Raw genomic sequence first — 25,309 nt, 5'->3', positions numbered from 1 at the left:
CCCAGCAGCATCAGCAGCAGCAGCAGCAGCAGCAGCAGCAGCATCAGCAGCAGCAGCAGCAGCAGCAGCAGCAGCAGCACCAGCAGCATCATCATCATCAGCAGCAGCAGCAGCAGCATCAGCAGCATCAGCAGCAGCAGCAGCAGCATCAGCAGCAGCATCAGCAGCATCAGCAGCAGCAGCAGCAGCAGCAGCAGCAGCAGCAGCAGCAGCAGCAGCAGCAGCAGCATCATCATCATCATCAGCAGCAGCAGCATCAGCAGCAGCAGCAGCAGCAGCATCATCATCATCAGCAGCAGCAGCAGCAGCAGCAGCAGCAGCAGCAGCATCATCATCATCAGCAGCAGCAGCAGCAGCAGCAGCTTCTTCTGCAGAAACAGGCGGACACGGGGCTGCAGGAGGAGACGCTCGCTACCTGCGCTGCGTTCATCCTGTGTTTGGGTTCGTCTCGTCCCTCAGGACCAGACCGAGCGTTTAAGGAGACGGGAAAGGAAGATGGCGCCCGTGTTTGGTGTGATTAATGAGGTTCGGTTCCTTTCTGGGGGTTTTATACCCAGGAGGGATAATTAATGATGGCACCATCATTAATTATGATTGAATTTTATCACCGCCCTACTCAAAAACACTGAGATAAAAATATGCATTAAATAAAACAAAACAAAAAAATTGTCTTATGTGATCATTGTTTATGTATTTTTTTAACATATATCTTTTACGCTTTCTTTGATTTCATAAATTATTATTCATTAGTATTGAGGACCAATAGTGCCAAAATTCTCCAAATGAGAATTTAAAATGAAAGAATTTTTAAAAAGCATTTAATTTCCCTTTAACAAAGTATTTTTAAATTGAATTTGAATTCAAGTTGGTAAATACATCTATGTGTGATAATTTAAAGGAAAGTGAAATTCACAAAAATAAAGACAATCATTTCAGAATCCTATACTGCAGTGTATTATTATTTTATTTAATTCTGTGTAACATAACATGTCTAAACAAATGGGTGGGGCTAAAACTGCTAAAGGCAAAATGATTGGTCAGTTGAGCTCCTGTCTTTAAGTCCATTAAATAACAGGAGCCATTTATATTCATAAAAATATTGTATGAAATAATTTGTACATATGTTTATCTAATCAGCTGTTGTCCAGTTGTCAAAATCATGTCAACTATACAGTTGCACATAAATATTCACTTATTTGCAATAATTTAACATTATGTTATTTATCAGATTTTGGCACTTTTGGTTCTCTGTACTCCACAGTGTGACTGTTTTTTCAATACCTTAAGCAGAAGCTGAAACAATTAGCTGATTTTTTTAAAAATCGTTTCTGTCCTCTGCTGGGTTTGGACCGAATTTCACCAGAACCTCCCGGATCTGCAGAAGCTGCTCGGACTGAATGAAGCGGATCCCGCGGGAACGCGCACAAGCAGCCGATCGCCGCGGCGCGCATCGCACAGCTGTCAGCACCAAGGACAGCACCGGCACCGGCTCCGCTCCAGACGCGGTTCGGGAGTCCAAGCGGGCTGGGACGCGGTTCGACGGAAGCAATTGCGATGATTTAGCTCGCCTTTTTTTTAAGAAAATGATTTAATTTAATTTTTTGTTGTTTAGAGAAACAGAGAAAAAAGATGCATTTTGCAGGTTTCCGCTCCTGATCATGCACATTCCTCCGCATTTCGCATAGCCAGCGCTTCTCTCCGGGCTTCCGTTTTCCTTCTCAGGGGCTCCCATCCTCCCCCCGCCCCGGCCGGTGCCGTCGCCCACCTGGATCGCGCCCGCCTCGCTCAGTCCGAGCCGAGCCGAGCCGCCACCGCGGAGAAAAGGGACCGGGCTGCGCTGTGCGGGTTGGCGCTCCACGCGATGCGTCTGTTTCTGCTGGCGGTGCTCCTCTCGTGCTCCTGCGCGCGGGCCGGCTGCGAGCCCAAGATCGTGAACATCGGGGCCGTCCTGAGCCAGAAGAGGTACGAGCAGGTGTTCAAGGATGCCGTGAACCAGGCCAACCAGGTGTACGGCCGGGACAAGTTCAAGCTCAACGCCATTTCCGTCACGCACAAGGCCAACGCGATCCAGATGGCTCTGTCGGTGTGCGAGGACCTGATCCACAGCCAGGTAACCGAACCGCCGCGTCCCGCACCGCGGAACCGCGTCGGAGCAGAGAGTTCTGCTGCGCTGGAGCAGAACTCTCTGCATCACACGATCAAAGCTTTTTGTTTTTTCATTTTTTCAAATCTACGGAAGACGATAAGGGTCACTGAAAGAGGAAAGATTGTCAGATTTTATTATTATTATTAAAAAAAATTCTAAATTTTGACATTTTTCTCAAAAAAATTTTTTCTCTCAATTCTGAATTACATCTCAAAATTCTGACATTTTTTCTTCATAATTTGGAGATTAATCTCAGAATTCTTTTTTTCTCACAAGTCAGAATTTAATCTGAGAATTCTGACTACAATCTCAAAATTCAAACTCTATCTCAGATTTCAAACTTTTTTCTCATTATTCTGACTTTAGTCTCATAATTTGTACTTTTTTGCAAAATTGTGATGTTTTTCTTAAAATTCTGACTTATTCTCAGAATTTTGACTTTGATCAATTTAACCCCTGAATTCTCATTGTAAACTCAAAATTATAACTTTTTCCACCTCAAATTCTGAATTCTCAAAATTCAGGTATTTTTGTCAGAATTCTGACTTTAACCTTAAAATTCAAACTTTTTTTGCTCATAATTCAGACCGTAATCTCAGAATTTTACTTCTTTTCACTGAATTCTGACTTTAATCTCAAAATTGTAGCTTTAATCAGAATTCATACTTTTTTCACAGAATTCTGACGTTTGATCTCAGCAGATTAAAATTGGAATTCTGAAATTAAATTTCAGAGTTTGCACCTCAAACAAGTTTCCTGATCTTGTTTCTAGTGCAAATATCTTAGTACTTCAAATGAGACAAAATAGAATATTGTTTGAAGTCAATAATTCTTGAGAAAGATATTTTTGAGTCGACTGACGTCTCCTGTGTAAGAAATAAATTTATTGGTGTTATTTAGTATTGAAACCAGCAGGAAAGGTGGAGATATATTATGCGTTATGATTCTGTAACCCTTTGTGAATTAAAGTATTGACATCTGCTGACTTAATAACAATAATAAATCCATTGAAATGCAACATAAAAATCAGACCTGACTGATTTGGGTTTAGCTTCAAAACATGAATATTCCTCCAAGCATTTAAAAACTGATGTTTCTTTCCACCTTGTGTTGCTCCAACATGACGAACTCCCCACAGATCTTTCAGCGCCGCTGTTCAAAAATAGCCTTTGGTTTGAGGCAGATTTCAGACGATGGGACCGCTCCACTTTTCCGGGCGCACAGCTGCAGATCTGCTGAAGTGCACAGGAGCAGGTCAGGGGTGAAAATCGGCAGAACATTAAAACACGTCTGCAAGAAGAGGCTGCAACTGCAGGCAGGGGATAGTTCAAGGCAAACCGCAGCTCAACTGAGCAAGACGATGCAGGGACTTCAAACTCATTCTCATGTTGGGCCGTATCCAGATTATGAATCTGCTGCTTGAAACGAACCTCTATCACAAGAATTTATAGATGACAATCATAAATGATCACAAAGTAGTGAAATGAAGAAGATGAGTGAGTCCTGAAACAACATCAGAATAAACTTTTGATCTCAATTGATTCAAGTCAGAAATCTGAGAAAAAAGTGAAAATTCTACGGTTAAAGTTAGAATTTTGAGAAAAGTCCAAATTCTGCTAAAAAATGTCAGATTTATTAGATTAAAGTTAAATTTTTTTTTACAACATTTGACTTCTAATATTAAAGTTAGAATTTTGAGAAAAGTCAAAATTATGAAAAAAAAGTCACAATTTTATTTCATATTTTTATTTCTTGACCCGAATCTTCTCCCATACATACTCTATTTCGTTTGCACTGTTATTACCTCCAAACTGTAGTGGCGCAAAAGTGAGAAAACGCCTTAAAAATGCTTGAATTTGACTGTGAACCCTGGAAGAAGCGCCGGTGTTATGTCACAGCGACCCGAGGCGTGAATCTCTCTCCCACACACATAATTGGGCTTTATACAAAAACCCAGAAAGAACACCCACAGGTTCAAATCTGCTTTCTCATCCTCTGCTTGCTGTATCGCCTCAAACTGATGCACTCCTGTAGGATAACACAATCCAATCCGATCACATTTACACCTGAAACACCAAACAGTCCTGATGTGCAAATGAGAGCGAACCGTCAGAAGTGGACAGGAAGTCTGTGGGGAGTTTAATCAGATGAGATTAGCTTGTAGGACGCGGTGGCAGATGGAGGAGAAGAGCTGCCCGCGAGCATTCCTCGGAAGGCAGGACCTCATTTCTGACCCAGCCATACGGGATGCTCTCATCCAATAATCCGGGCCTCAGCATCTCTGCCAGCCTGATCCCCTGTCCCTCCCCGCTCGCCTCCCAGGCGTCTCATCCGCTCTGCTTTTCAAACCCAAACACCCTCAACGACGAACAAAAGACTTATTCCTCCTGCGTGACATTCTTCCAGACGAAAATGTTATTTTTAACCTTTTTATGCAACTTTTTAGAGCAGAGAGGAGTCTGGTTTAATTTATCTGCAGGATGTGATGTCTAAATTAGATGCTAATGGGAAAAAATCTTCGAGTTTATCATTAATAATCATAAAACACAGTTTGGATTTTACTGTTGATTCAGAACCAAATTATTTTAACTGATGCTAAAAGAAAAATGAGATCAAAATAATTTCCATTATTCCTAGCTCCCATGAGGCTTTGCGTGAACAATGGGCGCTACTTCCGCCGCAAACCGGAAACGGCTTCAGTTTACATGCTAGCAAGGCGCTACCCGGCTCCCGTCAGATGTTTTAGAACACCAGCTGCCACAGCTCAAACGGACAGATACTGAAGGTGAGCAGGAGGATGAAGGATGAATGTTACCGTTTACAGCCGGACGTCTGCGCATGCGCAAAACGCCAGGAGCCATCCGAAAGCCACGCGGCGCCCGGAGAAGCGGAACAACTCCGTTAACAAAATAAAAGCTGGACACGGAGAGATTATACACTTAGTGCGGTGAGCCACAGGAAATGGGAAATAACAGGAAACCAGTTGAAGAACAACTCAAACCCGCCTCATGTTCTTTTTTTCTGGCTCTCAGTATGCTAAGCTACATGCAGACTTGTTGCCATAGCAAATGACAGAAACTCCACACACACGCAAAAAAAAAAAAAAAAAAAAAACACTTAAAACATTTTCACACAGATAACAGAATATTCTGTCCATTACAGATTCATGTCTTTAGGTTTGATGTTTACTTTGTGATTATTGATTAGTGGTCGCTGTGGTAGATTAGCTGCAGCCGCTAGTAGCTAACCTACCAGTGGAGTGGTTGGTTAGCTAACCTACCTCTAGAGTGGTTGGTTAGCTAACCTACCAGTGGAGTGGTTGGTTAGCTAATTGAAACACCTGCTTTACTGATGATCTGTTACAGTTGGTTGGTGGGTCACCTTTCTTTTTTTTTTCTCGTGGATGAACGGAAACACACAAAATGTTATGGTTGTCATAGTCAAGCTAGCATAGCTGAAACACTTCCCTCTCCCTTGCTATTGTTTTAAATCAACTTTATCTTAAAGTTAGTTTAAGATAAATGAACTTTAATATTTTGTTTTGTTAATATTTTAAATGTATTATATATTTCTGCACAAAATGTGTTCATTTGTTTTTAGTGATTCGACCATTTGTAGAAGGTTCATTCAAAGCAGGTTGGAAAGTCAGAAAAGTTTTGTCAAAAGAAAAGAAAACTGTCACACGTATATTTAAGAGTTAGTGCGTTATGTTGACAAGTTGACGGCTAAAACCACTGGGAGTCATCGTCGGCAAGTATCTTATTGCCCTCCAGGATGGAGATGGTCACAGTTATGAGACACATGTTGGCTGAAATGTTCTTCCATAGAATTAAAACAGAAATATATTTTGTTATTTTTTACACACCAAACACTATGGCGGAAGTTCAGAACAGTTATAAGGACTAGATGAAAAATAATGGCTTATAAAAGTTTCAAAATATATAGTTAAAAAAAAAATCATAATTAAATATTTACCTTTTATTTAATATTTAATGAATTATGCTTTTAGGGATTTGTGTCTTTTGTTTTCAAATTTAAATAGTTAATGATGTAAAATATCAATTGAATAATTAAATAAGTGAGCTATTTATGAACATTTTAGCAACAAGGCAGTTCAAAGAGTTTCACATCATAAATAACAAAATACATGAAACAAGTAACCCGACAAAATGTCGGGTTACCGACACCCGACAAAATGTATCATTTTGTCGGGTGCCATCAGCAAAATCATAAATACAAATAAAATATGTTGGTCAATGTTCCATTTAATAAGCTTCAAAAGCTACTCTAAGCTGATTTGCAGTTTTCTGGGAATCTGTTCCACATTTACGACCCTGTTGTATCTCCATACAAAATTAAATATGTCGGTAAATAAATAAATGTCAGTGTTGCTGTGATTTGTTAGCGTTTTCATCCTTCTTTTCCTGCGTTTCTCTGCAGGTTTACGCCATCCTGGTGAGTCACCCTCCTCAGTCCAGCGACCATCTCACCCCGACGCCCGTCTCCTACACAGCCGGCTTCTACCGCATCCCGGTGGTGGGGCTCACCACGCGCATGTCCATCTACTCCGACAAGGTGAGTGACAGATGAAAACGGCTGGAGAGTCGGCACTCAGATGAATTAAGGAGTTCCCCAGGGACGCCTTCAAGAGCTTCCTGGATTAAACATCCCATCAGCGTCCATTAGGGGAGCTGTGATTAAACGGCTTTCCAGATGAAAGTCGACTGTTTGCTATTAATATTGCCCCTGATGTTAAAAAAAAAAAAAGCTATGACGCACAAACCGCAGTAATGAACTCTTAAAATCAATCAAACGAGTTAAAAAAAAAGCAGAGGCATTAAAAATTTAACGCAGGCCTTGGAAGATCTCCAATAACATTGGAGGGAGGATTTCACAGCACTGGAAACATTTAAAGATTTTATTTAAATAATATGGTTTTACTTAAGTGGAAAAACAGCCTGGAGTAAACTTTGAAACGTAATTCATTTTAAAAGTAATGAGCAGCTTCTTTTTTGATTCATAATGAGAGTTTGCAGATGGAAAATACTCCTGCTGTTGCAGGGATTGAAATGAATTATTATGTTTCCCCTTTCTCATTGGTCTGATTCCCTCTCAGAGCATCCACCTGTCCTTCCTGCGGACGGTCCCGCCGTACTCCCACCAAGCCCACGTCTGGTTCGACCTGATGCGCGAGTTCAACTGGAACCACATCATCCTGATCGTCAGCGACGACCACGAGGGCCGGGCGGCTCAGAAGAGGCTGGAGACGCTGCTGGAGGAGCGAGAGACGAAGGTGAGACGCCGGGGCGCTGCGGCCCGCCCTCATCTCCTCCCTCCACCTTTAGGGAGTGTCTGAGCATGAGTGTGTGCGAGTGTTTTTTCAGAGATCTTCCGTGTACCTAGCTGTTTTCCTCTCTGTTGTCTGAGCACATCTCTTCTCACCATTGTGTAAACATTGGCTAACATTCCCAGAGACATCAACAGCGTCTAATGTGGTCTAATCTGACAGAAGTTTGTATGTTTATTTGCTCATCTTCACGTTGCTTTTCGCCACAGTCCAAATTATCTTGTGTCTATCCACACTGGGAGCCAAATAGTGGACTTTAACATGGGGTTCTGCAAACCATCGCAGAAAAACAAAATGGTTCCAGGTTGTTTTACTGTAGAAACTTTGGTTTTGTCACGTTACAGATGCAAATTTTAATGTTTTTTATTTAGCAAAAGGAATATAGTATTGATTTTTTGAATATAGTATTGATTTTCAATACTATATCAATACTATATTTTACTATTAAAATTTCAAAATTTTACATAAGAAAGTAATTAAAACACGTTGCACATCATCCTGAAAATCCTCTCTGGAAAATAAGGCAGTGGCAGCATCATGCTGTGGGGATGATTTCCTACAGAAAAGACAAGAAACTGTTTAGAGCTTATAAAAATTTTTTATAGGGAAATTGCACAAGAAGCTGCAAATATTATAGAATAAAAATTATAAACATTCAGACAGAGAATAAATATTTTTTTTATTGTTGGGTTAACATAATATTTTAATAAAAAATCCTTGAAAAAGTAATTTTAAATTAAATTAAATCACTTATGCAGCACTTTTGAACCCAAAAAGGTTCTCAAATACACCTAACACCACTACTAACTTAGTAAATTAAGCTTAATTTTGTTTATTTTATATTTAACACATTTTCATCTTTGTTTGAACCTACATAAATTAGTGCTGTTGTTACTGAATTTATTTATGTTATTAAGGTTATTTTACTGATTACTTGGTTTCAAAAGTAGTTAGATTACAAGTTACTTTATTAGTTACAAAACTGTTTTCTGACAAAAGAATTAAATAAAAATGAATCTTTGTTGACTTCACGTAGCATCAATTTGTGCTTTTATTTAAAGAAAAACACAATTTTGCCACCAAATGTTTGTGTTGGGAAACACCCTGCATTAGTCACAGCTTTATGCTTCTCTACCTGCTGGAAATTTCTCTTTTATTTTGTTTTTTTAAGTTAAATAAAACTGTCCACCAGCACAGAAAGTAAAATGAACCTGAATGTTTTCATGTTTAGCTGAAACAAGCTGAAAATGCATTGTTTTGTTTGTTGTTTTGTGTTGTTGAGGCAGCTAATAAATCCTTTTGCAAAGAAAAATGACAAAAATAAACTTGAATAAGTTATTTTAATAAAGCTGAATCGATTAATTGTTATTATATTGAAATAATCGTCAACGTATTTAGTAATCAATTAATCGTCAATTGGAGCGTACTTACTAAAAAATGTCATTTCTTGAAAAGCACTTTGTGTTTATAGCGTAATTAAGCCAAACTGCTACAATTTTTACACATTTTGCATTTAAAATAAAAACATTTTATTGTAAATTTGTTTTACTCAAAACTCAAGTGAATTTTAGCTTCACCCATTTCAGATGCACTAAAGAAATTATATATTTTTATATTTTAGGTAACAAAAGGTTTCTTTTATTATTAAAAAAGGAACTGAATGATTTGTTTTCTTGCATCTTTTAATGCAAATAATCAATCCAAAGTAAAACTCATTCAATTTTGCATTTGTAACATGAGAAAAAGTAAAAGTGGATCATGTTCCTAAATTTTGCTGTGAGCTGAATTCAGAGAACATAACAAAGTTTCTCTGTTAGGGAGAAACGATTAGAATAAAACCTGAACTCGATCCATTTAACAGGAAGTAATCCCTGTGGGACGGGTTTTCGCTCCTCTCGGGGCGACTTTCTGCTGTAATTGTGTGCTGGAGTGAAATGAGTCCCGATTCGGAGGCTTAATTAAATCAGAAGCTGCAGAGATTCAGAATATGACACATCCACCCGAGGCTGTTTGCCCAAGTTGAAGCGAAAGCTGCTCCGATTGCTGGGATCAGCGCGAGCCGCCAACAGGAAAACACTTCAGAAAAAATAAAATAAAACCACGCCGCCATTTACTCAGCTCAAATCGTTTAGCCCAGAGTCACATCCTGCATTTACGGAGAAAAACCAGACAATTAAAAGCTTGTGATGAGGATCCAGGAAGCTCCTTTCATGCACGGTGCAGTTTGGATGCCAAAATGAGCCCATCTGTGCTCTCCATCTAAAGCCGCCGCTCGTTTTCCTGTGAGACTCCAGTCAGGAGTGTATATTTAGACACAACTGCAGCTCCAGTTTAACGTTTTATTGCTGCTGTGGAAATGCATCCGAGTTCAGGAAGCGATTATTGTACCGAAAGCTCAGAGTGGAAAGGATGAAGCCTGAAAATCCACGCAAATAGACAAAAACAGCGAGAAAATTGATTATGGGACTAATTGTGTGTCTACTGTACGCGCCCCAGGGTCCAATTCTGTCAATAAACTAATGAAACTGGCAGGTTGTCTTTCTAATTCCCACACATCCTGCAGCTAAAGCCACATATGTACATACACCAAATAAAACTGACAAAACCTTTGACCCAAGTCATGCATTACAACAGACAGTCAACTACGGAGCTAAACTGGTGCCACAAACTTTGTTCAAAAAAATAAAAGTAAGATTTGAAACTGAAAAAACAAAACTCAAACCTTGACTCTGAAAAGTAGTTTTGAACATTTTCTTTTCCTGTTTCAAATCTTTACTTTCATTTTAATTTTTTTGTTTAAATTTTGAATCTTTTATTTTTAATTTCACAATCATTTTTCAGTTTCAACTCTTTTATTTCCCTGTTTCAAATACTTTTTTTTTTTTTTACTTTTTTAGCTCTAAAGTTGTCCCATTTTTCTAAAAACATAGAAATGTCTGAGATTTGTCTCACAATTTTTAACTTCTTCTATTCAGTAATTTTCAAGTTCTCTGAAAAAAAATTAAAGATAAATCCAAAAATTTCTGAGAATTTTCTTACAAATTTTCAACCTCAGAAATTTCCATATGTAATCTGAGTTTTTTGGCAAAAATGTACTCCTATCTAAAATGTAATAATGCTGCAGAATAAAATATTCCTTTCATATGAGGATTGGTTTGTCAATAACTCTAAAGGAGTCTGCACACTTTTCAAAAACAGAGTGCTTTGGATTTATAAAAGTAGATCTTTGTTTCTTTCCAAAACGAAGTGATGCAACATCGTGTAAAAGCAGAAAACAGGCCGGGTCGAGAGCTGCAGGCGAGCTGGAGAAGCTGTAAATTATTAAAGCACAAACTGCTGAGAAAAGACACAAAGTGCCAGGTTTATTCTGCCTTTTAAACATCCACCATGTAATTTTGATGCGGCGCTACTTAAGGAGAAAAGAAAAGAGCGTAAAGAACGTAAAGAGGGATTTATTTTGGTGGCTGTGATGAACAGAAATGAGCAGAAAAAATGCTCAGCTTGTTTGTTAAAACCAGTAAAATACCAGTTGAAGACATTTCTCAAGAGTAAAAAAGTATTTGGTTAAAATCCTAACTGATCAAAACATTAATCCTTTAATATTTACAAATGAAGTTATGCAGTTATTTTGGTATTTTTAACTTCAAAACTATTTTCATTAATATTAAGGATTTTGTGCATGTTTCTGAAAAGCTATTTGTAAGTTAGTTTTGTCTCATTTCTCGACCAGAAACACTCGGTGAGATTCTGTTATTTTGCAGCGTGGGCGCTGCAGCACCGTTACCTAGCAACGTCAGTCAGCCCGGGCCCGTTACCGAGCAACGTCAGTCAGCCCGGGTCCGTTACCGAGCAACGCCGATGGAACTCCAGCAGTTTGGTCAGCCGCCAAAATGGCTGCTGGCGAAAACCCGAGTTCTGTGGCTGACTGCAGAAATGTGATGAATGTACTTTATATACTTTTTGTTGAGTACTTGTATTGTTTAAAAAAAATTAAAGAAAAGCTGAACTATTACTTGTTAGTTAGTTTTGTCTTATGTCAAGACATTTGGCCAAAAATACTCGGTAAGATTTTTTGTTTTTTTGACTGTAACTTGACAATCGGGAAGTTTTTGAAACGGCCGATTGTCTTTTTTCAGTTCTTGAACTGTTTTTAGAGACAGATGAGACCCAAGTGAAAACATTTAAATAAGATTTAAAATTGTCCCGTTTGCGTCAGGATCTCGTCTTAAGCACAATAAACCTTCCTGCTCTTTATGTCCCATTACATTTCAGTCATTTCTGATTCCTGTGCCGATGTCGTTTGCGAGCCCCAGTGTTAAAGCTCCCAATTTGAAGCAGAAAAGTGGAGATTTGTTGGAATGCTTTACTGCCCTCCATTTTCAACTGTTTATAATATTTTTCTGTGTCTGCATATTTTCTCTGTGCACATTACTCATCAGAATAAAAAAAGGAACTATGAAAACCTCGACCAACTGTCCTATGACAACAAGCGAGGACCTAAGGTATATTTGCATGGTCAATGCACGCCGCCCACCAACTTTCCAAACGTAGCAACTAGAAACCAGCCCAAACCAGTCACCAGCCGACCCAGAAATGCCCCCCTCTCTCTTGGTAGCACGTCTTTTCTTTGATTTTTTACTTTCAGACATTTCCATATAATAAAAAAAGAATGATTTTGGTATGAAAAAAAAACAGATTTTTTCGGTTGTTCCAAAAAAATGAAGAGAACAGAGCCCCGCTTTTCTCATTTTAATTTTTTTTCCGTCAATGAAGGATGCATGTTTTTAAAAAACACACTCACACACCCACACACACACACACCCACACACACCTACATGCAAAAAAAAAAGAAAACAGTTTGCAAGCTCATTCCTTTGTGGAGAACCGGTAGTTTGGGACTCAGACTTCCCAGATGCTACTTCCTCCCTGTCCGTAGCACCTCCCTGGTTTCAGCAGTTTTGATTTTTTTAATTTGATTTATTTATCTTTTGGGAGGGAGAACGACCCCTCACTCCCCTCCTCACCTGTTTTTAGTTACTGGTTGCATTGACCTTCTTCTCCCCCTCTACCTAACATATGCACGTTCTTCTTTGGAGCCTTGATATAACCCTCAGTTTGCATGCAGACAAATGCAAAAGTTTTTTTCCCTTCGAGCTTTTTCTTTTTTTAGTTCAGCCGGTTCCCCTGGATCGCTTTCCTTTTTAATCTCTGTCTCTCGTTTTTTCAAACCAAATTGGCCACGCTCGTTCCACGCAGGTAAAGCGGCAGCATGGTGTCTGTGCTCGGGAAAAGTAGCTGGCTTGACCTTTCTTCTGCCCCAACCGCAGGCAGAGAAAGTCCTACAGTTCAGTCAGGAGACAAACTTAACCGCGCTGCTGCTGGAGGCTAAAGAGCTGGAGGCCCGAGTCATCATCCTGTCCGCCAGGTGAGGCGACCTTTCACCTTTCTGCCTGGTTCAGCAGGGATCAATATGCAAAGTCTTTAATGTAGACTCACACTTTGTAGAACCACAGAGTTTGGTAGCAATTAGTTGCATTTACTTGAGTAACTGATTGAAATAATTTACTTTCAGGAGTATTTTTACTTCAATCTACTTGGAGAAATTTTATGATGAAGTATTTCTGCTCTTACTTGAGTAAAATTTCTGGGTTTTCTTCCCACTGAATGAAAAACAATTCACCATAAACAGACACACACCTGGAGTTTCTGTTAAAGTTTCATAAGGTTTTTATTGAAATAATCTGATTTGGAAACATTTTATTTGGCCTGATTTTGTTATTTTTTGTTACTTATTTGAATTTTTGTCATTTTTGTTCTTAAAATACCAAAGTTTCCACTGAACTTTACATTTTTCTCCATCTGATTATGTAATTTTTAAATATTAAATGACTGATAATTACAGTAGACTTTTACCAAGCACCTTTTTACTCTTTCTTGAGTAATTTCTTGGACCTCACTGTCTGGCCAGCAGAAATGTCCTCAGTGACAGAATCAGTGCACTGATAATCCACCTCCTTTGCTTTTGCTACTCCTCTTTAAATCTCAGAGATGTGTTTGTCTCCTTTTCAGCTCCTCTGGGATTTGTCGTAGTTCAGGTGATATTCCAGCTTTTGCGATGCTAATCAGCTGCTTCCGGTTGTAAAAACAAGCGTGTTGCCATGGCTACGCACCGTAAAAACCAAAAAAGAGAGCAGAAAACGCTTCCAGCTGCACAGCGTCCAAAAACCAGACAAATGTGGCCACAGAAAACGAGTTGCGCAAAAGCTACCAGCAGGATAGCTTCATGTAATCTGGCATTTTACATATCGAGGGTTTAAAGTCCCAACAAACGGAAGCAGTATAATATTTTAACTATGTTTTTTTTTTTTTTTTATCTCCAGCGAGGACGATGCTGCCGCCGTGTACAAGGCGGCCCGCTTCCTCAACATGACGGGCTCGGGCTACGTGTGGCTGGTGGGGGAGCGGGAGATGTCCGGTAAAGCTCTGAGCGAGGCGCCAGATGGTACGTCCATCCAGAAACCCGCGCTGACGTTTGGTCCAGAATCAAACAGAAACACATAACGGATCCCAGAGATTAGCTAGTAATCGTCAGATAAATCCCAGAGCACCTGCATGTTGTGCTAAACTCTTCAACCTTCTGTATTTAAGAATTAAACAGACTCAAGCACTCAGAACTGAAGTAATTTAGTTGTTTTTTGTTTGTTTAAAGGTGACCTGTTATATAAAAGTACAAAAACATTCAAAAGGGAAATTTGCAAAATGTTTTATTTTAATTGGTGTACGAACTATAATAACAATCTTTCCATGTGTCATTTAGTTGTATTATTCATTGTAATTTTATAAATATCTGTATATTTTATGATGCCAGTCTGATGTTCTTGGGGGCCCCCTGGTGGTCTGGGGCTCCGATGTGGATTTCTTTGCTCCTGTTGGTGACGGTTTATGTTTCCGCCGGGTCTCAGGTCTGATCGCCCTCCAGCTCATCAATGGGAAGAACGAATCGGCCCACATCACCGACGCCGTGGCAGTGGTGGCCCAGTCCATCCAGGAGCTGTTTGAGAAGGAGAACATCACAGAACCACCCAAAGGCTGCGTGGGCAACACCAACATCTGGAAGACAGGGCCCCTTTTTAAACGGTGCGCTCGCCACGAATCACTCAACATTCACACATTTTCCTCTGATCTTAGATCTTCACCAATCACTGCAACTCATTTCAAATGAAAACAGATATTTACTCTTCATGGTTTGATCATTTCTTCAGGCCAGCTGACTTGGTTTGTGTTTTCCATGCTTTTTTTCTGAATATATGCCTGAAAATGCATAGAATGTCCTTTACCATCAGATTTAGCCGAGTTCAGGTTCTGCATCCTGCAGATGGAGATGACCTAGTTACACAAGGCTTCGCTGCTGCGTCACTGAAGAAAACGCAGTTTTTATAAAAACTGATGCAGCAGCAAACAGTCGAGTCTGTTTTCTGTCATGAAAATCACGTCTTCCACTAGAAATGTGTCGATTTGCTGCCGGATGGAAATAATTCATATGAAATCAAACTTTTAAACTGCATCTCTGCATGAATCCATTTGCTTTTTAGCACAGATATATATTATGAAAAAGTATTAAGGTCACGCTAAAAATCGTTGAAAAATGTTTGAGAATAAAGTCATAAAAGTACAAGAATACAGTTTAAGTATTGAGAGAATAATAATCATAATGACAAAATAGTTTGACTTAATTCTTATAATGTCACACCTATTCTCAAAATTTGATTTGATTTTAACTTTGTTGTTGTAATTTCATAACTTTATTCTTTTAATATGACTTTTTCTCAAAATGTGACTTTATTCTCATAATTTTGACTTTATTCTAATTTTATTTTTTACTTAATCTTTTATTTCTTATTTCTCTTAGAATGGCCTTCCTGTAAGTAATTGTGATACAATCACATATTAATATATATATATATAATTTTTTTTTTTTTGCCACAGGGTGCTGATGTCGTCCAAATATCCGGAGGGTCTGACGGGACGCGTCGAGTTCAACGACGACGGCGACAGGAAATACGCCCACTACACCATCCTCAACTACCAGAAGTCTCGCCTGGTCCAAGTCGGCATTTACAACGGCACGCAGGTAACGATTTAAAAACTCAAATTAGGATTTTGTTTCTTTTTGCTGGTTATTTGGTCTGAATTAAATCCAGCCTGGATACATAATCAGTTTGAGCATCACATTGTCATCAGCAAATGGGATATTCAGATGTGTTTTTCACTACAGTGGGCTACAAATCCATATAAACTAGGGCTGAAACCATTAATCGTGATTAATCTAGTATTGAAATAATCTTAAACTAATTGATAAATCACTAACTTGGGTAAACAGATTCATAAAAAGATCATTTTATGAAAGAATAATGTATTCAGAGCAAAAATTTAATTTATTTATTTTTTTATGTAAAAAACCTTTGTACACAGAAATCTTCAAGACAAAGTTTTAGCTTCTCCTGGTTAAAATCTATAAAATAAATCTATTGAGCGTCTTCTGCTAATGTTTTATCTTATAATCAGTTATCCGATTACTAAAGTGTTCAGCAGTGCTTACAAGATGTTAGTTTTGGTCCTTGTGTCGCCTGGAAGCATTTAAAAGAAGAAAACCCGCCGGAACGGAGCGGATCGGGTTGAATGATGGTGAGCTGCTTCAGGTGTAACAGAGCAGAGGTGAAAACAGAACCGCTGAGCTGCGGCGGAGCCACGCTGACTCATCAGTGATGCTCACCCGCAGTGTTTGGAGTCTCATCAGCAGCATGCCTTCGGTCAGCGCTAACGCGGCCGCGTGTCCGGCGTCGCTGCAGGTGGTGATGAACAATCAGCGCAAGATCATCTGGCCTGGAGGGGAGACGGAGAAACCGCAGGGCTTCCAGATGTCGACCCGATTAAAGGTGGGCGGACTCGGACGCGGCTGCCACACACACACATCCCAACTTGTATTATTTCAAGTTATTTTCAATAGAAATGAATGAAAAATATTTGGTAAGATTGTTTCTTTGCAGTGAGAGATTTAATATATTAAATCCCAATGTTTTTCCTTCAGATTTGATCTGTAGATTTAACTAACAAGATGCAGACAGATTATCCTCTGTTGCTAAAATAGTCATTTTGCGTTGACTCAAATGGTCTGTGCCTTAAATTTAAGACTCTTTTTGTTGCTTTTTAATGATTACAGTTTGACCTGAACTGTCTCCCTGCTGCAGATCGTGACGATTCACCAAGAGCCGTTTGTGTATGTGAAACCGACGATGCAAGACGGGACCTGCAACGAGGAAAAGGCATTAAATGGAGTCACTATAAAGAAGGTTATCTGTACCGGGCCCAATGAGACCATCCCAGGTAAAACAACAGACGCATTTCTCATTTCACCACATATGCAGGAAGTTAGGTTATTATTCAAAGGTTACATTAGTTCATCAAACAGTAAGTTAATTGGTTACGTAGTTTCATTACCTACAGAGGAATTTATTCAACACATCACTGGCACCAACCACTAAGTGGATAAATCACAAGATGAAAAAATGGGAAATTTAGTGGAAGGAAAAAATGTGCTAGAACAAAAAATCAACAAACAACAGAGAAAAATTCACCCTCAATAGGGCTGTGAAGCAGTTCAGTCAAAAGAAGAAAAGAATCAACATCTCATCTGGTTGGCTTGTCTTTAATAAAAATCGTCAACATTTAAGCTTAAGTTGGAATATTTCACCCCAAAAATAATTAATCCGTGTAGCATAGGAGTTCAGTCTGAAATAAGCTTTCAGTTCTATTCTGATCTATTTAAATTAAAATGCAGCATCTGTTCTGCGCTTCAAAAGTCTCTTCAGCCTTTATATTAAAACCAGGAAATGTGACGTCCAGCATGAATGTTGGTGGTTTTCTGGCAGGGCGTCCCATCGTGCCGCAGTGCTGCTACGGCTTCTGTGTCGACCTGCTGATCAAACTGGCCATGACCATGAACTTCACCTACGAGGTCCACCTGGTGGCTGATGGGAAGTTTGGGACCCAAGAGCGGGTAAAAAAAAAAAACACATTTCATGCAAAAAAAAATCACACTTTTGTAGAACTTCTGTAGAATATTTGACAGAAAATTTAAACTGATGCTTCCTGACACACTATTGGCTGAGAGCAGACAAGGAGTCCCATCGATGCTAGATTCTGTTATAATGCTAAATAATATGTGCACTTTAATACATATTAACATATATTTCTGTTATTTGAATTATTAATTATGAGTTTTTAGAAGGGCTCGAGTATTGATAATTTTAGTTATTTGTTGGCAGTTGTTGTCTTGAACTCCACAAATTAAACTGTAACTTAATTAGAAAAGGGAATAATTTATGTTTTGTTAATTACTAAGTGTTTTGTAGGAATTGTCACATCAAACATCCAAGAAAAATGAATAAAACAAACGAAATAAACACTCCAACTCAGAAAAAGGGGACATATTATGCAAATGTATCATTTTGGACGTCCAACCACTTGTTGGTTGTGCAGGAGGTTCTCCTAATGCTTTTCAAAGATGTGCGGCTGTGTGATCGAGCTCCTTTTTGCAGCCATTTTCATGTACGAGTGTAAACGTGGAGTTGATAGCCAGCAGCAGCTTACTAAGATTTGAAGTGACAAGACGCCATGAAACGGATAAAATCTTTTGGATTAAAGAAGGATTTTCTGCAACAAATGTAACAAACATGTATTGTATAGATGTACCCTAAACTGTACAAGAAAGCATAATAGGTCACCTTTTGTTTTCTAATTGTTGTAGACAATTTAAGCATAAGGTAAAAGAAGAACAGAGAGCATCCTGTGGATGTTAAATGCATCGTTTTAAATGTTTTAGGTCAGTTTTTGGTTAGTACTTTTATTTTGAAGCTCTGCAGGAGTCCACTTTTCATCTGGGTTGAGGTTACTGCAGGAACACTGGCTGAACCAAAAATAACCTCTGTCCTTATTCATAATACATCAAAGTAGGGTATCCCACTGTAGCGCTGCAGCACACAGAAAACACAAAGAGCAGCACAAACAAAATCCTTATTTACTTCATTCGTATGAATGTAGATCTTTTTTAGCCAATAAGTTCAATAATTTTTATTTTGGTTAATATTACTTTGTTTGCAGGAGCTTTTATTTAATGTTTTGAATCTTTATTAAGTGTTCTATACAAAATTAGAGTTTATTTCTTCAATATATTAACAAAATACAGCTCTGGAAAAACATTAAGAGACCACTTAAAATGGTTAGTTTCTCTAATTTTACTTTTTTAAAGGTAAATGTTTGAGTAAAATGAACATTGTTCTTTTATTCTATGAACTACTGACATGTCTCTGAAATTCCAACCAAAAATTTTGTATTTATTTACAGAAAATGAAAAAAGATGCAGAGAATAATTCAAAGAAAACAAGTTCATAAACAACAATATTAATGTTTTAACTCAGAAATCAACATTTGGTGGAATAACCTGCAGGTTTTCAATGGGGTTCAGTGAAATGCTCTCAATTTTTCCTCTTTATCTTGCATTTCTTCTTTAACGTCTGTCCTGCAGAAACTCAGACTGTAAATAAAACAACTTATTTAGTTACTGGATGAATTACTGAGGGAGCATTATGCCTTGAAGAGATTTAGCTGCCAACAATCAGTACTTATATCTGGGAAGATCGTGGATGTCAGCCAGGATGTTTGTCAGGAGGAGTTTGTTCTTCATGCTTCAGTCGCTCATGGTGTGTATTTTGTAGCGTCGTGTCAGATTAGCTCAGAGTTTCTGGGTTAATGCTACATTTTCTTACACTGAAAAGTGCTGAGAGGGATGCAGAGCTCACTGTTACAGTAAAAAAGCTGTGGGGATGCAAACGATACTCTTGCAGTGCACGTCCTGCAACGTGAACCGCCTCAAACCAGTTTCGTGTCTGAGGCATCTGTGTGTGCAGACTAGCGCTCCTACACACTGCAGGGTTATTGATGTCTTTGCTTTTGTACTTCAGGTGAACAACAGCAACAAGAAGGAGTGGAACGGCATGATGGGAGAGCTGCTGGGTGGGCTGGCTGACATGATTGTGGCCCCGCTGACCATAAACAACGAACGTGCTCAGTACATAGAGTTCTCTAAACCCTTTAAATATCAAGGCCTCACTATTCTAGTCAAAAAGGTGAGAAACACACATGGTCCTTTTGCCCAACTATTTATTGTTAGAGGTCCTACTGTGGTATCTTGTGTTAAATTTAACTTTTTATTGTTATTCTGCGCCTTATTATAGCTGTTACAGTTCACACCATTATCTAGCTGACAGCTGGCCAGATGCTAGCTAACAATGTGGTCAAATTTTAATGAACAGCTGTTGACAGAAACACTGTCAGCTTCTCATAGTTAAGTTAACAGATGCTCTGTGTGTCTAACAGCTTCTATGAATCAAGCTAAGTCAACTTAATGGCTGCTCTGAGTAGAGCTAGTGGCTGCTCTGAGTCGAGCTAGCAGCTACTCAGAGCCAACTTAACAAAATTTAGTTTAGAGCTAACAGCTGCTCTGAATCGAGCTCATAACTACTGAAGGTCAATTTAAAGGCTGCTGGTGGTGTTTTATTTAGCGGCGGCGCTGAGTCAAACTAGCATCTTCTGAGAGCCTACTAAAGAAATGCTTAAACTCAAGCTAACATACTCAAAGTTAGCATAACAAATGTTTAAGTCAAGCTATAAACTGCTCAAAATCAGTTTAATGGTGGCTCGGAGTTGATTTAGCAGCCATCAAAGCTTGACTCTGAGCAGCGGTTAGGTTGCCTAGATGCTAGCTATTAAAGCTAGCATCTTCTGAAAGTCAAATTAGCAAGCGCTGAAATTCCAGCTAGCATCTGTTCAAGCTAAAAAACCTGTCAATGTTAATTCAATAGCTGCTCAAAGTCAATTAAGCAGTTACTGTGTGTCTATAAATGCTCAAACTCAAGCTAACAGCTGCTCAGAATCAAGCTAACAGCTACTTAACCTCAAGCTAACAGCTGCTCAGAATCAAGCTAACAGCTGCTTAAACTCAAGCTAACAGCTGCTCAGAATCAAGCTAACAGCTACTTAAACTCAAGCTAACAGCTGCTTAAACTCAAGCTAATATCTGCTTAAACTCAAGCTAATAGCTGCTTAAACTCAAGCTAACAGCTGCTCAGAGTCAAGCTAACAGCTAAAGACTAATGACTAATGCGACCTCCTCCTATCATTCTGATGTAATCGACTGATAACCTAATATACTGTATGTGTTTTTAGGAAATTCCTCGAAGTACGCTGGACTCATTTATGCAGCCGTTCCAGAGTACGCTGTGGCTGTTGGTGGGTCTTTCGGTGCATGTGGTGGCGGTGATGCTTTACCTTCTAGACCGGTTCAGGTACAAGAAGGGCGTGTTTGTCCATATGTGTGTTTGTATACACAGTGTGTGTATGTTTATATGCACTCCTCAGCACTGCAGATCTTCCCTCAGTGTGGATGAGATGGCAGACAGAGGTGAAGATTGCCTCCGACCATCCCACTGCTCTGTCCCCGTGCTACAGTCTTTAGCCTTTTTCCTTTTCTCCGACAGCTAATCTCTGTCTTGCTTCGCTCACTCATGTTCAGTTCCCTCCTTCTCCTGGGAAAATGCTGGGATTCATTCCCCTGTGTGTACTCAAAGACATCTCATTTTATCCTCTGCAACCCTTCCAATTTCTTCCCTCCAGTCCATTTGGAAGATTTAAAGTAAACAGTGAGGAAGAAGAAGAAGATGCCCTCACCTTGTCCTCTGCCATGTGGTTCTCCTGGGGAGTGTTGCTGAACTCTGGAATTGGAGAAGGTCAGACGTAACAATATAATCAACTGGGGTCACTTTCGCTGCAAAAACACAAAATGTCACCAAGTGTGTTTTAACCAGCTCATCAAACTGCTTGGGTTGCTAGGTAACGGACCTGGACTTGACTGGCGTTGCTAGGTAACGGCGCAGTTCCCACACTACAAAAACACAAAACCTCATCAAGCATTTTTAGTTTCTAGTGCAAGTATCTTGAAAAAAGTATTTGAAATAAGACAAAACTAACTTACAAGTGACTCAGCAAACTTGTTTTAAGTCAATAATTCCTGAATATTGAAGAAAAATATTAAGGGATTAATATTTTTATGTCACTTCTACATTATAAGTGACATAAAATGCCACTGGAACTGATAAATAAAGAGCACAGTGTCAAACTCAAGGCCCGCGGGCCAAATCCGGCTCCCCGAAAAGTTTTATGTGGCCCAGATGAATGTATAAATAGAGTCTTGAAAATAACTGTTGTGTGATTAAATAATATTTTATCAGTCAAATGAAAACAGTTTTAAAGAGGATTAGTGATGCCACAAAAAAAAGCTTATTCTGACTTTAATATTTTGAGATCAAAAGTCAGAATCTATGAGAAATAAAACATTCTGAGAAAAAAGCAAAAGTCCTTGGAAAAAAATAAATTCTGAGATAAAACAGTCAAAATTCAGAGAAAATGTTAGAATTCTGAGAAAGAGTTAAACGTCTGAGAAAAAAACATTCAAAATATCATAATTCTGATATTTTTCTTAGAATTTTCACTTTTGCATTTTGTTTTTATTTTCCAGTGGCCATAATCTTCTTCCGTAGTTTTTCCACCAAATTCCACGAGTGTGAAATGAAGTTCAAAGCTATTTACCTTTAAGAAGTTCTCATTGGCTCTTTATTCATATTTCAGAGGTTACAATATATTTTACCGCCACCGGCCCTTTAAGGACATTCATAACCTCGTGTTATAAAGTTGATCAGATGTTAAACCTTCGATAGAAAGTGCTCCCTGCATCCCTCTGTGGGCTGAAGGGACAGGCAGCTTTGGCTCGCTGCTGGACGGGCAGACAGTGCTGCCTTTCATTGGTAATGGCTTCTGGGATGTCTGGAGGTTCCTCTCTTTGGATTCTTGACAGCGTGAAGAAAATCACCAAGGAAGCTGCAGCTTCCAGGAACAGGGACGTCATGGTGACGGAATCGGTCAAAAACAAGCGGGGTACCGGGAAAATACAACCAATCTGCCGATAAACACTGAACCCATCTGTTTGTTCCACGACTAAGCCACCAATCAGTCAGAATAAAGGCAAATCTGTCACTTTTTCACCTGCTAATACTTTCATTTTAGCCTCAACTGCTTCTAAAAACAGTCTAAGCATTGAAAGAAGCACCACCCAGCCTGTTTTTGTCAATAAGTTGAAGTTAAAATCAGCCGTTTCAAATCCTCATTATTGTTAAGTTGCAATCGACAGACACTACCCCGTTACCTAGCAACCCCGGCCAAGTCCAGCCCGTTCCCGAGCAACCAGCTGGTTTTACTGCTGTGCAATGGCTGCTGGAAAAGACAAGAGTTTTGTTAACTCGCCATCCAGAGACCACTTGCTGCATTCTTGTTAGTTGTGCAGAAGGCTCCACTTCTGCTTCTCAAAGATCTACTTTTGTATAATTGTGGATGTGTTTGCAGCCATTTTCACATGAAAGTGTAAACATTCACTAACGGGGCGTGGCCATCAGCAGCTTATTTGTATACATGCGCTAAAACAGCTAAAATCTCATTATCGAAGAATAATTTTATGTAAAAAATGGAACAAACATGTCTTGTATAGGCCATAGATCTATCCTAACCTGTTCTAGGAAGCATGATCAGTCACCAGAACTGAAGAAGGTCTTGATCTCAACACAGGTGCACCGCGCAGCTTTTCAGCGAGAATCCTTGGCATGGTGTGGGCTGGCTTTGCTATGATCATTGTGGCTTCTTACACTGCCAACCTGGCTGCCTTCCTGGTGTTGGACCGGCCTGAGGAGCGCATCACCGGCATCAATGACCCCAGGGTGGGTGGTAACACACCAACCATTCACATGATACTGTCTAACATCAAGCATGTTTTTATTCAGCTGCTCGTTTTCCGACTTTTATCTAACCAGGATGTAACTGGTCAAGCTAACAGCTGCTTAAAGCCAATCATCTAATGGCTGCTTGAATTTGACTTGGCGGCCTACTCAAAGTTACTTTAATAGCTGACTGCTATTTGGAGCCACCTTAACAAATACTAAACTCAAGCCAATAGCTGGTCAAAATTGCTCCAAGTCAATTTAATGGGGTCAATTTAGCGCCTGATCTTAGTCAAGCTAACTGCTACTCATGGCCAACATGGCAAATTCTTAAACTCAAGCTGACTGCTGCTCAAAGTAAGATTTATAAATGCTCAGAGTCATTTATAAACTGCTAAAACTGCTCAAAATCAACTTAGCGACTGCTGTGAGTTGTTTTAGCTGCTTTTCTGAGTCAGGCTAACAGCTACTTCCAGCCAACTTAGAAAATGTTCAAACTCAAGCTAATAGCTGCTTGGAATTGAGCTAAAAACTGATCAAAATCTGTTTAATGGCTGCTCTGAATGAAGCTAACAGCTACTTTATGCCAACTTAACATAATCAAACACATGCTAACGTCTACTTTGAGCTAACTTGACGTAATCAAACTCAAAGTCAAGCTAAAAACTGATCAAAATCAATTTAATGACTGCTTTGAGTAAAGCTAACAGCTACATTGTGCCAACCTAGCACAATGAAACTCAAGCTAACAGCTACTTGCAGCCGTTTTATTATAAAACTCAAGCTAACAGCTATTTGCAGCCATTTTATTATAAAACTCAAGCTAACAGTGACTTGCAGCCATCTTAGCAAGTGCTCAAACTCAGGCCAGCAGCTGCAAACTGTTAGCAGGAACTGATGAATGATCGAATGTTTGCTGTCCTTCTCTGTGTGCAGCTGAGAAACCCATCCGATAAATTCATCTACGCCACGGTGAAGCAAAGCTCCGTGGACATCTACTTCCGACGACAGGTGGAGCTTAGCACTATGTACCGCCACATGGAGAAACACAACTATGAGAGTGCTGCAGAGGCTATCCAGGCCGTGCGTGACAAGTGAGTCTCGGCCAGGCCGGGCCGACCGGAGCGTACGTCGGCCGGCTGCTTCACACAGATTAGGGTCAGTCCAGTTAACGGCGGGCCGGTAGGGAACATGGACCTCCGGGTCAGATGGAAGCGGCAGGACTTACTGCAACCTTTCATTCTGACCCGGGTCCATCACCCCTGGCGCCGACACAAACGAGCGTGAGGTTGAGCTAATGTTGAGCGTAGGAGCGTCCTTTTCCAGGTCGAACCCGGCCGAACGTCAGAACCCGATGGGGGCGGGCGGCCTCACCGTCGGTCCTTGGATTTCATTTGGTAAACGCTGAATGACACTTGATTTGGTGTGCGAGTAAGAGAAGGTTGGGAGGCGTAAATGTGTATGTAAATCATTGTACTGTTGCACCATAACCCCCTCCTCCCCCTCCTCCCTCCTCCCTCCCTTCCTGCCCGTTGCCCCCCCACAGCAAGCTGCATGCTTTCATCTGGGACTCTGCGGTGCTGGAGTTTGAAGCCTCGCAGAAGTGCGACCTGGTGACCACGGGAGAGCTGTTTTTCCGTTCGGGCTTTGGCATAGGCATGCGCAAGGACAGCCCCTGGAAACAGAATGTGTCCCTGGCCATTCTCAGGTCTGTCCCAGCAGAAGCTGCGATTCTCGTATGAACTTTGATTTTTGTTTCATTTCTTTGATTTTATAGTCACGATCCGACAGTTTACAGTCATTCAGAATGCAATTATGGAGGAGGATTAGAGCCGATGTAAAAACATAAAATAAAATCAGACTTTTTTAGAAGAATTCTTACTTTTTATCTCTGACATTTTATTTTAATCTCAGAATTATGACTTTTTTTCTCAA

The 25,309-nt window shown here is 39.7% G+C and overlaps 1 protein-coding gene across 9 annotated transcripts in view; it reads left to right on the top strand.

Moving 5' to 3' along the window:
• Positions 1 to 1,617: 1,617 nt before the first annotated feature.
• The window catches only part of grin1a (glutamate receptor, ionotropic, N-methyl D-aspartate 1a), a 45,355-nt gene continuing 21,663 nt past the window's right edge, over positions 1,618 to 25,309 (top strand). For 3 of the 9 annotated variants that reach the window (XM_055040081.1, XM_055040078.1, XM_055040075.1), the window contains exons 1-17: positions 1,618 to 2,110; positions 6,587 to 6,721; positions 7,263 to 7,439; positions 11,933 to 11,995; positions 12,821 to 12,918; positions 13,874 to 13,995; positions 14,456 to 14,630; positions 15,480 to 15,624; positions 16,343 to 16,429; positions 16,742 to 16,877; positions 17,423 to 17,550; positions 19,514 to 19,678; positions 20,778 to 20,896; positions 21,225 to 21,337; positions 23,226 to 23,374; positions 24,311 to 24,468; positions 24,921 to 25,082. In XM_055040081.1, the coding sequence (XP_054896056.1) occupies positions 1,862 to 2,110; positions 6,587 to 6,721; positions 7,263 to 7,439; positions 11,933 to 11,995; positions 12,821 to 12,918; positions 13,874 to 13,995; positions 14,456 to 14,630; positions 15,480 to 15,624; positions 16,343 to 16,429; positions 16,742 to 16,877; positions 17,423 to 17,550; positions 19,514 to 19,678; positions 20,778 to 20,896; positions 21,225 to 21,337; positions 23,226 to 23,374; positions 24,311 to 24,468; positions 24,921 to 25,082 (2,381 nt within the window). In that variant the 5' untranslated portion in view covers positions 1,618 to 1,861. Of the gene's footprint in view, positions 2,111 to 4,833; positions 4,932 to 4,989; positions 5,094 to 6,586; positions 6,722 to 7,262; positions 7,440 to 11,932; positions 11,996 to 12,820; positions 12,919 to 13,873; positions 13,996 to 14,455; positions 14,631 to 15,479; positions 15,625 to 16,342; positions 16,430 to 16,741; positions 16,878 to 17,422; positions 17,551 to 19,513; positions 19,679 to 20,777; positions 20,897 to 21,224; positions 21,338 to 23,225; positions 23,375 to 24,310; positions 24,469 to 24,920; positions 25,083 to 25,309 lie in introns of those variants that run through there. The other 6 variants (XM_055040083.1, XM_055040080.1, XM_055040079.1 and 3 more) reach the window with 4 other exon arrangements.

Source organism: Poeciliopsis prolifica, unplaced genomic scaffold, assembly GCF_027474105.1.
Source record: "Poeciliopsis prolifica strain line A6 unplaced genomic scaffold, Auburn_PproV2 SCAFFOLD015, whole genome shotgun sequence".
Classification (NCBI taxonomy): Eukaryota; Metazoa; Chordata; class Actinopteri; order Cyprinodontiformes; family Poeciliidae; genus Poeciliopsis; species Poeciliopsis prolifica.
This window is presented reverse-complemented; position numbering and strand designations above follow the sequence as displayed.